The sequence below is a fragment of the Arvicanthis niloticus genome, chromosome 21 (assembly GCF_011762505.2).
Source record: "Arvicanthis niloticus isolate mArvNil1 chromosome 21, mArvNil1.pat.X, whole genome shotgun sequence".
NCBI lineage: Eukaryota > Metazoa > Chordata > Mammalia > Rodentia > Muridae > Arvicanthis > Arvicanthis niloticus.
Window position 1 is genome coordinate 36478728 of NC_047678.1, and position 14867 is coordinate 36493594.

Genomic DNA, 14867 nt, shown 5'->3' on the forward strand with positions numbered 1-14867 from the left:
CAGATGTCACTTGGGATGGAAATCTTCCTTCTTTCTAGTCATCTTCCAAACACGCCTTAGTCAAAGGATTCCCATTTGGATCTGGGAACAACATTTCAAAACGTGAACCACTGGGCTGGGACAATGGCTCCATCAGCAAAGAGCTTTCCATAGGAGCAAGGGGAGAGCACTGCAGTCTCCAGATTCTACATTTAAGGTGGTTGTGGTGCCACACCCTTGTAACCCCACTACTGTGTGGAAGGGGCAAAGACGGGAGGATCCATGGGGCTAGCTGTCCATCCAGCCTAGCCAAATTGGTGAGCTCCAGCTTCAGTTTCAGACAAGCGGCCTTCTCCCACTAAAGAAGGTAAGCAGCTACTAAGGGCTGTATCTCTGGCTTTCGCACAAATATACATGTATGTAGATACACACACACACACACACACACACACACACACACACACACCAGAGAGAGAGAGAGAGAGAGAGAGAGAGAGAGAGAGAGAGAGAGAGAGAAACTGCTCTCTCCTTCAACCAATACTCATTGGCAACTTCCACTGTGCTGAGACATTATGCTGGGTGTCTTGAGTGTAGATGTGAATTTAAGGTCTCCTTCTAGAAACCACTATAACCACTAAGAGTAGGCAGCGGAAAGTATCTAGTACAGCTATATGAGAGAAAAAAAGTAGAGATAAGATGTGAATAGTTCCTGACTGAAAGAAAGAAAACTGTTTGTAAATGAAAGGGGAGTGAGGACCAGCAGCTGACTCAGGCTGGAAGGGATTTGAAGAAGCAAAAATGTCATCTATTAACAAAGGTACCTAGTCAAGAGAGTGTGGGATATGTCCGGGACTGACATCTTAATGCTAAATTCCTTAGATAAATCTAGTAACCTAGAGCTCCATGAGACAAGAGGCCTGGGATGTGGATCAAGAGGGGAAGGGAAAAATAACCAAGTTACGTTGTCTGCCTGGCTCCCCCAAAAGTTGGCTAGATAAAGAAGGTTGTTCACCTGAAAAGAAGAATAGGAAGATGGTGTCTATGGGAAAAAGTGAATGAACCTGAATCATCCTGTTAAGTGAAACAAGCCAGGCTCAGAAGGCGTATTGTTTTCTATCCCATGTGGAATCTAAAGGCAGGAAAGGAAATGAAAGTTAAGGGGGTGGGGTGAGGGAGGGGCTTCTTAGGGATGTGGAAGGGGAAAAGGGCAGGGGGCAGAAGGGATAATAGGAAGATATTTATGCAAGGCATTGTTTGAAGTTCCTTCCATGCATAGATGGAGATGTTGTTATGAAACCCATTGCTTTGTGTGATTTATATGTAGCATACTAGTGAGTATGTTACATGAGGGGCAGGGGAATGGCTTGCTGCAGAAGCATGAAGACCTGAATTCAGAGCTCCCAAACCCATGTAAAAGCCAGATGCACTGGCATGCCTCTCTACTCCTGTGGGTTAGCAATCTATTCACGGCCCCACATACTCCCAGTGCTTCTGGGTTGCAGTGGGGTTGGGGACCAGGACTGTAGAGTTCACTGGCTCTCCAATCTAACAAACTAGCAAGTTCTGGGTTCAGTAAAAGACCCTGTCTCAAAAAATAAGGAGGAAAAGAATGAAGAAAAAACTGAGCTGATATCAACCTCTGGCCTCCACATGTGCATGCTTGGGTAAGTGCACCCACACACACACCTGTAATACACACACACACACAAACACACACACACACACACCTACCTCTCTAAATAAAAAATTGTAGAAAGAAAATAAAGGGGCAGAGATGAGGCCAGGCATGAGGTCCAGGGACAGAACACCAGCTTCCACTCACCTGCCCACTGTTGGCCAGGTCATCTACAGACAGAGTGGGGTCCAGGCGCAAGGACAGCCCGAAGTCACAGAGGCAACAGGTCAAATCGTTCTTCACTAGGATGTTAGAGCTCTTGAGGTCCCTGTGAACAATGGGCATCTTGGGTCTCCCACAAGGAGTGTGGTCACTGTGGAGATGAGCGATGCCCCGGGCCAGGGAGCTGCCCAGCTTCCTCAGGTCCTCCCAGCTGATGACATGCCTCGTGAGGTACTCCTGCAGGTTGCCCTTAGCATGGAACGCTGTGATCAGCCAGTACTGCTTGCCCAGCTCCGTTTTCCGCTCCTCGGCTGTCAGGAACTGCAGGATGTTCTCGTGCTTCAGGTTGATATCGGAGAAGATGTCCTTCTCCGTTTTCCACGAGGAGTACTCCTCATAGGGGAAGATCTTGACAGCCACAGTCTCAAACTGCTCTGAAGTGTTCTGCTTCAGCTTGGCCTTGTAGACCTCGGCAAAGCGGCCCTTCCCCACCAGTGTGTCCAGCTCGATGGGCAGCAGTTCTGTGTTGTGGTTGATGTTGTTGGCGCACGTAGAGCTGATGTCTGAACGGTCGTCCTCCAGGATGATGGCGCAGTTGTCGCTGAAATCCATGAGCTTCCGGGGCTTGCTGCTCTCCCAAGACGGGCTCAACTTCTGCTGCCGGTGGACACGATAGCAGTAGAAAATGATGATGACAGCTATGGCAATCCCCAGAGGAGGCAGGAGGCTGACACCCGTCACTTGGATAATGACCAACAACAGGTCAGGACTGGTGGTGGTATATTCTGGTGTGGAGACAAGGTAAAGGAGAGAAGGCATTAGGCTCTGGAGGTGTGCCCCACGAGGAAGCAAGTCCATAATCATTTCTTTATGCACAGTAGCATCTGAACTGGGTCTGCGGATACCAGATAGGGATTCTTGCCAATGATTCTACACACTAGCACCCCATCCATGTCCTTCCCAGTGTGAAACTGGATCAGAGATGATCATGGATACAATACCAACCGAAGTCTGATGCTTAAGGCATTGTTAGATATGAGTTCCAAGTCTCTTCCTCTTGAGTAATCCACAGAGGAAGGACAGAAATGGGGGGAGGCCTCAGCTGGCAGAGCACCTGTTCTGCAAGGATGAGGACCCGTGCTGAAACTCCAAACGTAAATTTGCACACACTGGTGATCCCAGCTTCGGGGAAATGGCGGCGGGTCTCTAAGGCTCACTTGTCAATCAGTCTAGCCAAATCAGTGAGTCTCAGGTTAAGTGAGAGACCCTGTCCTAGAAAGGGTACATACCATTCATAAGAAACCCACTAGCATCTACATGAACACACCTGCACACTTGTGTACCTGCAGGCATAAACACATATATGTATGTGTACATGCACACACACACACACACACACACACACACACACACACGGAGTTGACATAAGGTAACAAGGCTTTCCTTCTATGCCTCTCCTTACCACACAGAGCTGATAGTTGCGGGCAGACTGGATGTGGAGCAGGAGCAGGTGGGTCTAAGGGAAAAGGCTAAAACAACCCCTGTCTGAGATCCGCCACTCAAATATCTCCTACTCTTTAAACTTCAGCTTAAATGCCACACTCTAAGAAAAGCTGGGAAAACTTAGTACCATGTCTCCTGCGGCTTCTATGCCTTTCCGTGTTTCTGGGTCAGTACAATCAGGGCTGAACAACTACAACGTACCAGACAATAACTAAGGCTGAGGCATTGGGGATAGAGGTAGAAAGACATAACTCTTGCTTGCACATGGCTGCTTCTATAGCTTCTATATATGGCTAAATGCTCCCTGCTTCCCTCCCCCTCCACACCCCCTCCCCCTATCCTTGCCTCTATAGGCTCATGTGTTTGAAAATTCAATTCCCAGCTGCTGGTGTTTTGTTTTGGAAGATTATAGAACTTTCACCAAGTGGAACCTCACCTAGTACCACTGGGATATACTGGCAACTGGCATAGGCTCGACCGCTTCCATGATTTCCTATGTTGGTGCTGCCAGATGAATAGGGTCTTATGTTCTAAAGCAGGCATATTTAGCCAGTTTTGTATGGTCTTATGATCAAGATAAACCCTCCCACTCACCCCCTGAGCACCACAACTTTCAAGAGTTGTGGAACAGAGGGGTGGGGGGGGAGGGGGAGAGAAGCCCTCTGTGGATTCTCTTAATAGGGTCCTTCCTGCCATAAAGATCAGTTCTGCTCCATAAACCCAAAAGTATTTACTATCTGGTACTATTTTTATAGAAAAAAAATCAGCAGCCCCCTGTCCTATAAATGTATTTTTAATACCCTGTTATTCACTGGAAGAATTTGGAGAGACTTCACTTTGGTCCAATGTGAATATTTCTTTCCACATATAAGAAAGTACGATTCAGAATTTTTAAACTGTGACTTGTATAACTTGTTAGCTGTGCCTCCAGTTCATTAAATCATTTGCATGAAGCGTCCATTTGTTACTGAGAAGTTTATAGCTCCTACCTACTCACAGAAAAGCTCCTTCTTGCTCACATCTCTCACTTTCTTCTAGTCCGAGGCAAGCACCTAAGTCGAAATTAACATGTGGTATTGATTGCAGAAAGTTCTAGAAGTCTCCTAGTTTAAGGTTAGAAACCAAAGCTTCACTTTTCCCTCCAGTTTCATGTAACTTAAAAAAAAAAAAAAAACCTACACGTTAAATTACTCCCCCACCTCTGTGTGTGTGTGTGTGTGTGTGTGTGCACGTGCACGCGCGCGTGTGTGCTGACTGAACAACATTTGTCAATCTAGAAACTTCAAAGAGGAGATGAAGGGAGTCACAATAACAACTCAGACCGGAAGGAAGTTTTGGGATGTGGCTGGATCTAAATAAGAGCCTCCCAGGCACGCCAAGAAGTTGACCTCTAGGCTTCCACTAAACAAAGAGAACTGTAGATATGGACACACACTGGGGTCTACTTGGCTCAGAAACTCACAGTAAGTGTTTCTTCCAGCTTAGGACCAAATAAGAGAGACTCCTGTGCTGGCTGAGTTCTCAGGACTCACACAATTCTTATATTTAATTGCCGGGGAAAGTCTACAGGGTAGACACTGCTATTATTATTAAGACCCACATCCCAGAGAGGAGAATTAACTTTCAGGCTGTTTAATTTCCCAAGATTGACTCAGGCAATAAGCAAGCCAATATTTGCAAGAAGCTCTGTTTGAACACGGTTCTTAGCCTTCTGCCATGGTGTCTCTAAATATCACCCGGGTGACACATTGGTGAGACTCAGTGAAGAATGGCTTTAAGTAATCTCTCAATTTGTACAGCCCTTGTCTTCACTGGAGGTGAGATCAAGTATGTTGGTGGCCATCTCCTCAGTAATAACTACCAATCATTATTTTTATGCGTATGAGCACTGGCCCACATACATATATGCAGCACATGCATGCCTGGTAGCCATGGAAACCAGAAGAGAGAGTTGGATCCTCTGGAACTGGAGGTAGAGAGAGTTGTGAACCCTTATGTGGGTGCTGATCACCCACCTGGTCCTCTGCAAGAGCTGCCAGTGCTGTTAACAACTGAGTCATACTGTTAGTTCTTGGGTGGGACATCTAAAGGGCCACACCAGAGGTACAGAGACTATTTCTTATTCTCAGTTATGAACCACTGTGGGGCACTGCCCCTAAGTAGACATATTTCTCTGCTAGGAGAAGAGGATCGGCCATGAGAGAGCAATCCGGAGACTGCTCCAGGGCCTCACACATATGGGGACTCAAAAGGCATGCATCTGAAATTATTAGAATCTTCGACGAAAGGTTTCTTTTTACATTAACATAAAATTAGAGATAGGTCTCGGTAGAATTTCGTAAAGGTTCTTAAAAAAAAAAAAAAAAAGACTCTAATTACAATAGCAAATGTTCTTGGCCTGGGCTTCTTGATTGGAATTCAGTGGTTCTGTGAACGTAATGAGCGAAAAGCCTCAGCTTCTCTGATCTTTAACGGAAATGTATTATTTATTCATTATTTTATGTGTATATGTGTGCACCAGCACGAATATGTGTGCCCTTAGGGGCAAGAAGAAAGCACTGGGTGCTTTGCAATTGGAGTTACAGATGATGGTGAGCTGCTTTGTGGGTGTGGGAAACAAACCGAGATCCTGTAACCCTGAGCAGGCAGTGCTCTTAACTGCTTAGCCATCACTCCAGCACTGAAGTATTCTGAATCACTTCTTAGTATTCCTACACTTATGTCACCAGCAACAACATGTCTGTAGCAAATAAGATTTGAGAAAGAGACCTTGATAAATGAGTGATTTACTCCTCACTTAGGTATCCCATCTGTCCTTTCTTTTCAGATCTGCTGCTAGATCCTGCCCAAGCATTATTACAGAAATACATGTTCATCTGTAAAAATATGAGATCATTGCACTTGCGCGTTATAATATTTCAGACACATTTACAAGTCCCTCTGAGAAGTTCTACATGCTCCGCCTGACTTCAATTAGTCCACAGTGCACATGCGCAAGAAACAAAGTGCCCTCGGAAGAAGAGAAGGTATCCAAGGGCTGGCCTCTCTGACAGTTTCCTACAGCAGAGTTAAGAACGACCCGTCTCCCTGGGTTGCAGGGAGCAGATGCCACAGGTAGGTTTGCCTGGATTGGTGTATGGCTTTCCACCAAAGCAACTGGTGCTTTTGTTGATAGCTTTGCTTAGTCTGGGAAGGAGCTCTGTGCTATAGTGGGAAGCCCTCTGTGATTCGCTTCTTAGGAAAGACAAGTCGCACACAGTGAGTTCTGTTAGGCAGGGAGCTAAGTGATGCCTAATGTACACACATTATATTACTTTACTTCCAACAGTCCTGAGTCTGGTTCTGTTTTACTTACATTATGGAGGCAGATCTTGCATTTAGACTGCTCATGCCATGCTTCCTTGGTAAAGATTCCCTACATCACTAAAGTTGTAATTGAGGTAGGGGCTGCGGACAGGATGTTCTTCCTTCCCTCAGTGTATCTCAGTCTAGCTATGCTTCCTGCCCAGACAATTGCATACTTATTCCCATGGCTCCAGATGATCATGGTGACATGTGAACACACTTCAAGGGTCAGTGAGGTCTCTCCAAGGAGCTCTCTAGATGCCCTGTTGTGTTCATTACTATACACACCGGATCACCAAGGCAGAGAACCACCACCCAGGTCCCTTTCTAGTGTACAGTTACATTAATGAACTTTTCCTCCAAATGCCTTCATTGGAATGGCTCACAGGCTTTATTATTATTAACGAAGGAGTTCATGTCTCAAATTCATCTATGTTCACCAGGTTTATATCAAGTCATAAATAATAATTGATTTAGAGTTTTTGTTTTAGTTTTTTATTTTTCGCTTTAGTGTTTGAGACCATGTCTTATGTAGCTCAGGTTAGCTTCAAATTCAACATGTAGCCAAGGATGACCTTGACAGCCTCACCTTCAGAGTGGTAGCAAGCTGCCTGTATGTGGTGCAAGAGGTTGAACCTAGGGCCTCAAGGCATGCTAAACGAGCAGCTTACCAAGTGGCACTCACTGACCCTTACTAAGAGTGTTTTTGAAGCCACACTGGCCTCATTATTTGGTTTTACTGAGTCATTTTACTGTAAACCATTAGAGAGTCTCAGTTTTAAGTCTTTTCAGACACTCATATCAGATGTGAGCATGACAGAGTACAGAAGAAGCCTGGGAGGTGCTTGTTTCATCTCGTGTGTGTGTGTGTGTGTGTGTGTGTGTGTGTGTGTGTGTGTATGTAAGTAGGTAGGTAGCTAAGTAGGCAGGCAGATAAGTAAATAGATGATAGACAGGTAGGTAGATAGACAGACAGTTTGGGGGAGAGAAGAGGACAGGGAGTGCACCTCAGCTATGTTGTTGTACATATATTTGACAGTTCTAAAATTCACATATCTTGCTGCCATCGCCTGAATCTTTAAGCATCTTGTTGTCATGGTGCAGAATCTCTCGGCACCTTCCCATTCAAAGTGAGGTTCAGACCAGCAGCATGAGCCCGCATCAGCTACGTGCTCACGGAAAAGAAGAATCCTTGCCTCTGTTCTAAATTATCATTACGTCCGAGTGTGCATTTGAATGTTTCCTAGACACTAAAGTTTCAGAAGTACCTTTCCCAAAGCTAGAGTGGTTTTCTTGGTGTTCTGCCAGAGACTATGTATTCTTAAAACCAAGTCTCTCAGTGGCATCATTGGCAGAGAGCTCACACAATTGTACTCAGACTGCCCAACAAGAAAACAACCCCCAAGAACATTCCAGTCAATTAACCAGCAGAGCGGTGTGGAATGAGATAGGATTCCCCATTCAGTCTCGCAAATGAAAAGCAAGCAAATTCAAGCAAACAATTAAACATGATTTTAATTAAGCAACAGGAGAGTAAGCTGGCTGGAGTCACAGGACTGACTTTAACCGGCACTGTGGTGACAGTGCTGCTAAGCATTCTGGGTAGATTTGGGGAATATTTCTTTCTCTGTAGTGAAGGGAAAGGCCTTCCCTCTGTGCACTTTAATTCCTACTGCAAATATGTCAAGCTTAAGCTCCCCTCAGCTCTCCTCCCTACCTGACAGACAGTCTCCTTTGCATGACTTTCTTCTTCACTCTCCTTTAAATGAAGTTGAGTCCAGTACAAAAGCCTTCTCTGGCTTACTCCTGGGAGGTGGGGACAAAGCCTGAAGCGGAGAGCTACAATAGAGAGGCCTGCCATTTTAGCCATTGTTGGCACAAAATCCAAATACTGGGACATTTCAAAGTCATCTTTATGGGGGCTGAGAGATACCTCAGATGGTAAAGTGCCTGCCTTGTAAGCAGGAATACCTGAGTCCAACCCTCAGAACCCACATTAAAAAGCTGGAAATGGTGGCCTGAGCTTGCAATCCCAGTGGTAGGAAGACAGCAAGAAGTACATCCCTGGGACTCTGACCAGCCAACCTAGCCTACTTGGCAAGTAGCAGGTCAGTGGGAGACCTCACTTCGAAGAGAAAAGATTGACAATGTATGAGGAATCTAATGTTGTCCCCTGGCCTCCATATGTACACACACACACACACACACACACACACACACACACCACACACACACACACACACACACACACACACGTAACACACACACAGACAACACATGCACTCGTGCGTGTATACATACACACACACACACACACACACACATTTGGTACTGGAGTTAGCATTAAGTTAGAGAATTGGGAAAGGGGGCTCCACAGCACAGCTTAGAACTGAACCGATAGCCTTTAAGCCAGAGACCCTCAAACAGCCTGCCCCTGGAAGGTTAAAAGCTGAGGACGACCAGCGAGGTTAAAGCTAAACCAACTGAAGGGCAGCTGGCCACCGACCTGCAGTGCAAAGGTAACCTGACAACAAGCATGGTTAGCTATTTCCCACCACCCACAGCACACACGCCGGATTAGGAGTCCAAAGAAAAGACTTTAACCACAAAGATAATGCCAACTGTAATAGAGCATGGTTATTTCTTCACCTGCTAGCCCAGGGCTTATGCCCAGAAACCTGCATCATCCTGACTCAACGTAACCCCTTTTTATTGTTAACATTGTCAACAGGCAGGCTCTACAACTGCCTACAGGATAGGGCTGTGTGTGTGTGTGTGTGTGTGTGTGTGTGTGTAGGTTTCCAGACTGGATTAACAGGGGCTGGAAGAGCCACCCTGCCACCCTGAATGCGGGCAGCATGCTACCATGGGCTGGGTCCTGAGCATTGGGCATCTTCTCTTCCTGCTGGCTGACCCAGGATGTGCTGTGACACAGCTGCCTTGATCTGGTCCCTCCATCGTTTTCTTGGTTGCCTGTCTCCTGCCTGTGTTCAGGAATTCTAAAGGCAGAGACACACTGAAGTCGGGGGTTTATCATCTTCTCCAGGGAGCTGGGGCCGGTGTTGAAAAAGACTGTGCACTACAAATATCTCTAGTGTCTTTCGCAGTACCAGGTAATGCCCAATACTTCAAGCCCTAAACTGTGACCCTGTTGCCTGGATACCTTCTCCATCCTTTTCACTGCACCCCTCATTCACACTCTTAAGGTTTGTTCTAAAGCCATGAATGCCCATCTTCTGCAGACCCAGGGTCTCACTGAACTAATTTCTAATTAGTTAAAAACATAATCCTGTACCTATCAAGATTGGCCAGTATAGATATGAGGCTAGCTTGCTTTCTCCTTAATCGTAAACTGAATTTTGGCCCCCTCTGTAGTGGATGGCCCCTACCCACTAAGGTCTCTCCATCTGGAATACACAGAGAATACAGAGAAAGACACAGACTCTAGCAGAACAACCATTCTTGAATCCAGTGGCTCCTGGTGTTGGCTACATATTGGGATATCCTGGAGGGGTTAGAGAACGAGACCAGTTAAGCCAGAACCTGCACAGCTAATGCAGACTTTAAGAAGCACTCAACACTGCAGCCCAGGCAGTTATGTCCGCCTGACTGGGAAAACAGAAGAAATATAACAGCTACCTTTCAGATCCATTGTGGATGAAATGATACTACATTAGGCTTGTCTGGAGCTGGAGCTATGGGCAGGTGTGAGCCACTTGACGTGGGTGGGTGCTAAGAACTGACCCTGGGTCCTCTGCAAGAGCAGCAAGTGCTCGTAACCACTGAGTTGTCGTTCCAGGCCCATATATAGCTTTCCTTAAGTGAGAAGGACAAGTGCAAACTGTTTTATTAAAAGTCAACATTTTTGTAGTGTGTATACGTGTGTGGGCGGGACACGCATATTTGTGAGTGAACTGGTGCATATCCGTGAGACAAGAGTCCACCTAAGGTATTCCTCAAGAATTACCCACCTTGTTTTTGAATCAGTGTCTCTTGCTGGCCTGGAGCTCAGGAAGTAAATTGAGCTGAGTGAGTGAGCCCAGAGAATATTCCTGGCCTGCCTCCACTGCCCCAGTGCATCCAAATGACTCCACACTCAGTTTTTAATGTGGATTCTCAGTCCCTAACCACTTTACTGACTGAGCCATCTTCCCCAGCCCTGTTTTCGTTATTTTTAATAGACATAATGCATAACCAAAAAAAGGGTTTACATAACAGTAGGCCGGAGCTGCTTCCTATCAGAAAAGACTTTTAAAGCCAGGTGGCTGGGTTGTAGGTAGAGAAGTTCAGATTGCACAACCTCTGGAATTCAAAGCCTGGGTAGAAATGGAAGCCACCTCAGAGGATGGCAGCTTGTGGAGTTTGTGGGACACATATGGACGAGTTGGGTGGAACATAGACTTACAGCCACTACAGTAGCAAGCACTGGGGTCCAGTTGCTTCAGTGGCCACCCCTATCCAGTGGATAAATCCAGAGCAGGCTGTGCACATACCGGTCACCTTGTATGCCCTCGAAATGACTCATAGAGAATGGGGTTCTACAAGTGCTTGCTCACCCCCCCACACACCACCCCCTACCTACCCCCCCTTCCTTACCACCACAGCTAGCTTCAGAACACCTGCCCGGGGGAAGAAACAATTTACATAAAGGAGATGCTTTGCCTTGAGTTACTTTGTGTACATCCCATGCTGGGCCTGACTGAGCTGTGGTGCAGTTTGTACATTTCTTTGTCCAGACTTGGGTTGTGCTGAAGGATTTGGGATATGCTTTCTAGCCAAGGTCTGTACACAGCCAGAGGCTCTCTCAGCTCTGGGTCAGCAGTCAAATGATGGAGTCGTCTTCTAGGAGACAACTGCATTGATTTTAATCTACAGTTTCCTACATATTGTAACAATTTTTCTCAACATTTTCATACCCCTTCCTTCCTTCCTTCCTTCCTTCCTTCCTTCCTTCCTTCCTTCCTTCCTTCCTTCCTCCCTCCCTCCCTCCCTCCCTCCCTCCCTCCCTTCCTTCTTTCCTTCCTTCCTTCCTTCCTTCCCTGCTTTTAATTCTGCATTTAGTCCAGAAAGTAAACCTGCCTTGTTTCCCCTCAAAACTAAGATGCACAGCTGGAAAGCGGCAGTTCTGAGGACTGAGTGCCGATTCTGAAGGTAACCAGAGGCCCCACCCAGGCTTGCCACAGTGCCCAGGCTTGCCACAGTGCCCCTCGCTTGCTCTTCTCATGCCTTGTATTCAAGACCTAAAAGGGACCGGGATGTAGCTCCGTTGGCGGAGTGCTTGCTAGCCCTCATGTCTGATGCCCTCAGTTGATTCTCCAACACCCCAAACACCAGGACTAGTGTTATAACCTGTAGTCGCAGCACCTAAGAGCGGAGGCAGGAAAAGCAGAAAGGTCAAGGTTGGGATAGTTCAGATGGGAAAGCAGAAAGGTCAAGGTCAGGACTGGGACCGTAGTTCAGTTGGCAGAACTCTAGCCTGGCATTCATGAGGCCCTGAGCTGGATCCTAAGCAGGTCATAAACTGGGCCTGGTGGTGCAGGACTGCCAACTAGGCCCTCAAGAAGGAGAGGCAGGAGGATGAGAAGTTCAAGCTCATTCTCAACTATGTAAAAGACTTAAAACCAGCCCGGGCTGTAGGAGAATCTGTCTCAAAACCAAGAACCAAAACAAAGCAAAGACAAAAACAGCAGCAACAAAAAAAAAAAAAAAAAAAAAAAAAAAAAAAACCCTTAAGGACAAAACCCTCAATTTCTTCTGAGAAGCTGCTCACCCAGTGCTGAGGCTGGACAGCCTCAATGTGAAATTAGAGGTGCAGGGACAACACTTCTAAACTGTTCTCACTCAGAAGGCCCTGAAGTCAGCCAAGTGTGCAAGGCACCTGGTGCACACGGGAATCGGCTTACTGGATGGCGTGAAGCCCCACTATTAAAGCTGCAACGGGCCCAGAGGGAAGCAGCTGGCCAAGATGGACTGCTAACAAAGTTAAACATAGACAGGAAACCACATGTCTGATACTGTTCAGAAAAAAAAAAAAAAAAGAAAAGAAAAAAAAAATCATTTGTCTTCCTGCCAGAGTAAGGCTCACAACCCCAAAGGCTGTTTTAGTTTTAAAAGAAATTCTACAACAATCAGAGAGGGAGAAATGAAGCACCGCATTAGGAGACCTTGCTCTCCTCCCATCTCCGAGCACCTCAGGTGAACCTACATGATGTCTCCACACTAACCACTAAAGTGCATGCAGCTGTGGGTGTGCAGGACAGCAAAGCACACGGCCACGTGACACAAAGAGCTGCTTCCCTACAGAATCTTGAAGGTTGTACTTGGAGTCGGAAGTGGTTTGGAAAGTCCTGGTTTCTTTCTTTAAATAAAATAAAAATTGTGTGTGTACATGCTTGCCTCTCTCTCTCTCTCTCTCTCTCTCTCTCTCTCTCTGTGTGTGTGTGTGTGTGTGTGTGCAATTAAATTGAAAAAGAACCTGAAATTTGAGAGAGTGAGAGAAGGAGAATCTGGAGGGAAGGGAAGGGAAGGGAAGGGAAAAATGATGTAATTATATTATAATTTCAGAACGTAAATTATTATTAAAAAAGAGGAACAACTCTCTGTAGGCAGAGAACATGTGGAACTTCTTACTTCTACTAGCAGAAGCATCCACCCTACATCCAAGGGCTGGATACAACCATATGTAGCCAAGAAGAACCATTATAAGCCACCCAACATTAAATCGTACACCTACTTAAACAATATTTCTTTTGAGATAAGGTCTCACATAGCCCAGGCTGGCCTTGAACTCAGATTCTGATCTTCCTGCCTCCACCTTTTGAGTGTTGGGATTACAGGTGAGGGGCCAGCATTCTTGCACTCTTGAGTTTATGTCAGGTTGGGGCTCAAACTCACGGCCTCAAACATGGTAGACAAACACTCTCCTAAATGAGTTATGTCCCGAGCCGTGATGACAAAATTTTCTTTTTTGCCATTTCCTCTTCCAAAGCCACAGCAACGTTCTCAGTAGTGAGACAACGACAATACATGACAATGCCATACTCAACGTCACAGCAAGTGACAGCACATAAGTTAATATGTAGCCCAGCATCCTCTACAGCCTTCTCTCCTACAGTACCAAACCACAGCGAGGGTGACCTGTGATAGATATATTGCTTTTCACCTTAACACAGTTCAGATGGGGAAACATCAGGGCAGAGGAGAATGCGCGACCTGTCCCAACCAGTCACCTGCAGATAACCGAAGTGCAGCAAGGGAAACCTTACAGAGCTCAAATTGGTGCTTGTTCCTTTCTGCTACATTCTCAAAGTCCAGAGGTTTGTTTATCCTTCCAGCATCCCGTCACGCTCACGATCCTTCTTGTCTATATGTGTGCATGTGCGTGTGCGTGTGCGTGTGCGTGTGCATGTGCATGTGTATGGGGGATGGGATATGTGTGTGAGCACCTGTGCACGTGAAGGCATCCAAGGTGGACGTTTGCATTGTGTGTAAAGGGGTATGTGTGAGTGTGTGTGTGAGCACACACGTGAATGAGCAGTGGGAGTCCCAAGGTGGATGCCAGGAATCCATCCTCTATGACCCTTCCACAGTACGCGTGAAGCACCGCTTCTCCATTTAGCCCAGAGCTTGCCAGTATGGCTAGTCTCGAGTGGTTGATTTGTTAAGAGAAAGAAAGGGTACAGGATTATTTTTCCAGGCATGGTGGTTGGGAGACGCTTTTAACTCCAGCACTCTGGAAGCAGAGGCAAGTGGAGCTCTGTGATTTTCAAACCAGCTTGGTTTATATAGTGAATTCCAAACTACCCATGGCTACATAACGGAGATCCTGTGTCCAGAAGAAGAGTCCTATGGACTAGTCCTAACGGATCCTATGGAATAGCAGCAAGCACGCTTAGCTGCTGAGTCATGGTGTCAACGGCACACATCCCCACACCCACGCTGCACAAGGGCTCTGATGGTTCAGTGTCCCTGAGCCCCTGTGATAAAGCAGATGCTGAAGGCACTGAATGCCCCATTCAGATGTGGTCCTGGGCTGGGCTCTCCCATTCAGAAGCATACTCCTTAGAAGGGAAGCATGAGTAAGGCAGGAGTGTTCGGTGGAGTTTTCTAGAAAAGCTATACCCCTGGTGCAGATCAGAAGACGCACAGACTAGTGAATCTGAGCTTGCTAATGGTTGGGTTAGAACTATAACTATAGGTGCAG

The 14867-nt window shown here is 46.4% G+C and overlaps 1 protein-coding gene across 2 annotated transcripts in view; it reads right to left on the reverse strand.

Annotated features, from left to right (window-relative positions):
- Tgfbr2 (transforming growth factor beta receptor 2) overlaps positions 1–14867 on the reverse strand; it is an 85297-nt gene that overhangs the window by 19737 nt on the left and 50693 nt on the right. For both annotated transcript variants that reach the window (XM_034483880.2, XM_034483881.3), the window contains one exon: positions 1802–2601. In XM_034483880.2, the coding sequence (XP_034339771.1) occupies positions 1802–2601 (800 nt within the window). The remainder of the gene's footprint in view (positions 1–1801; positions 2602–14867) is intronic.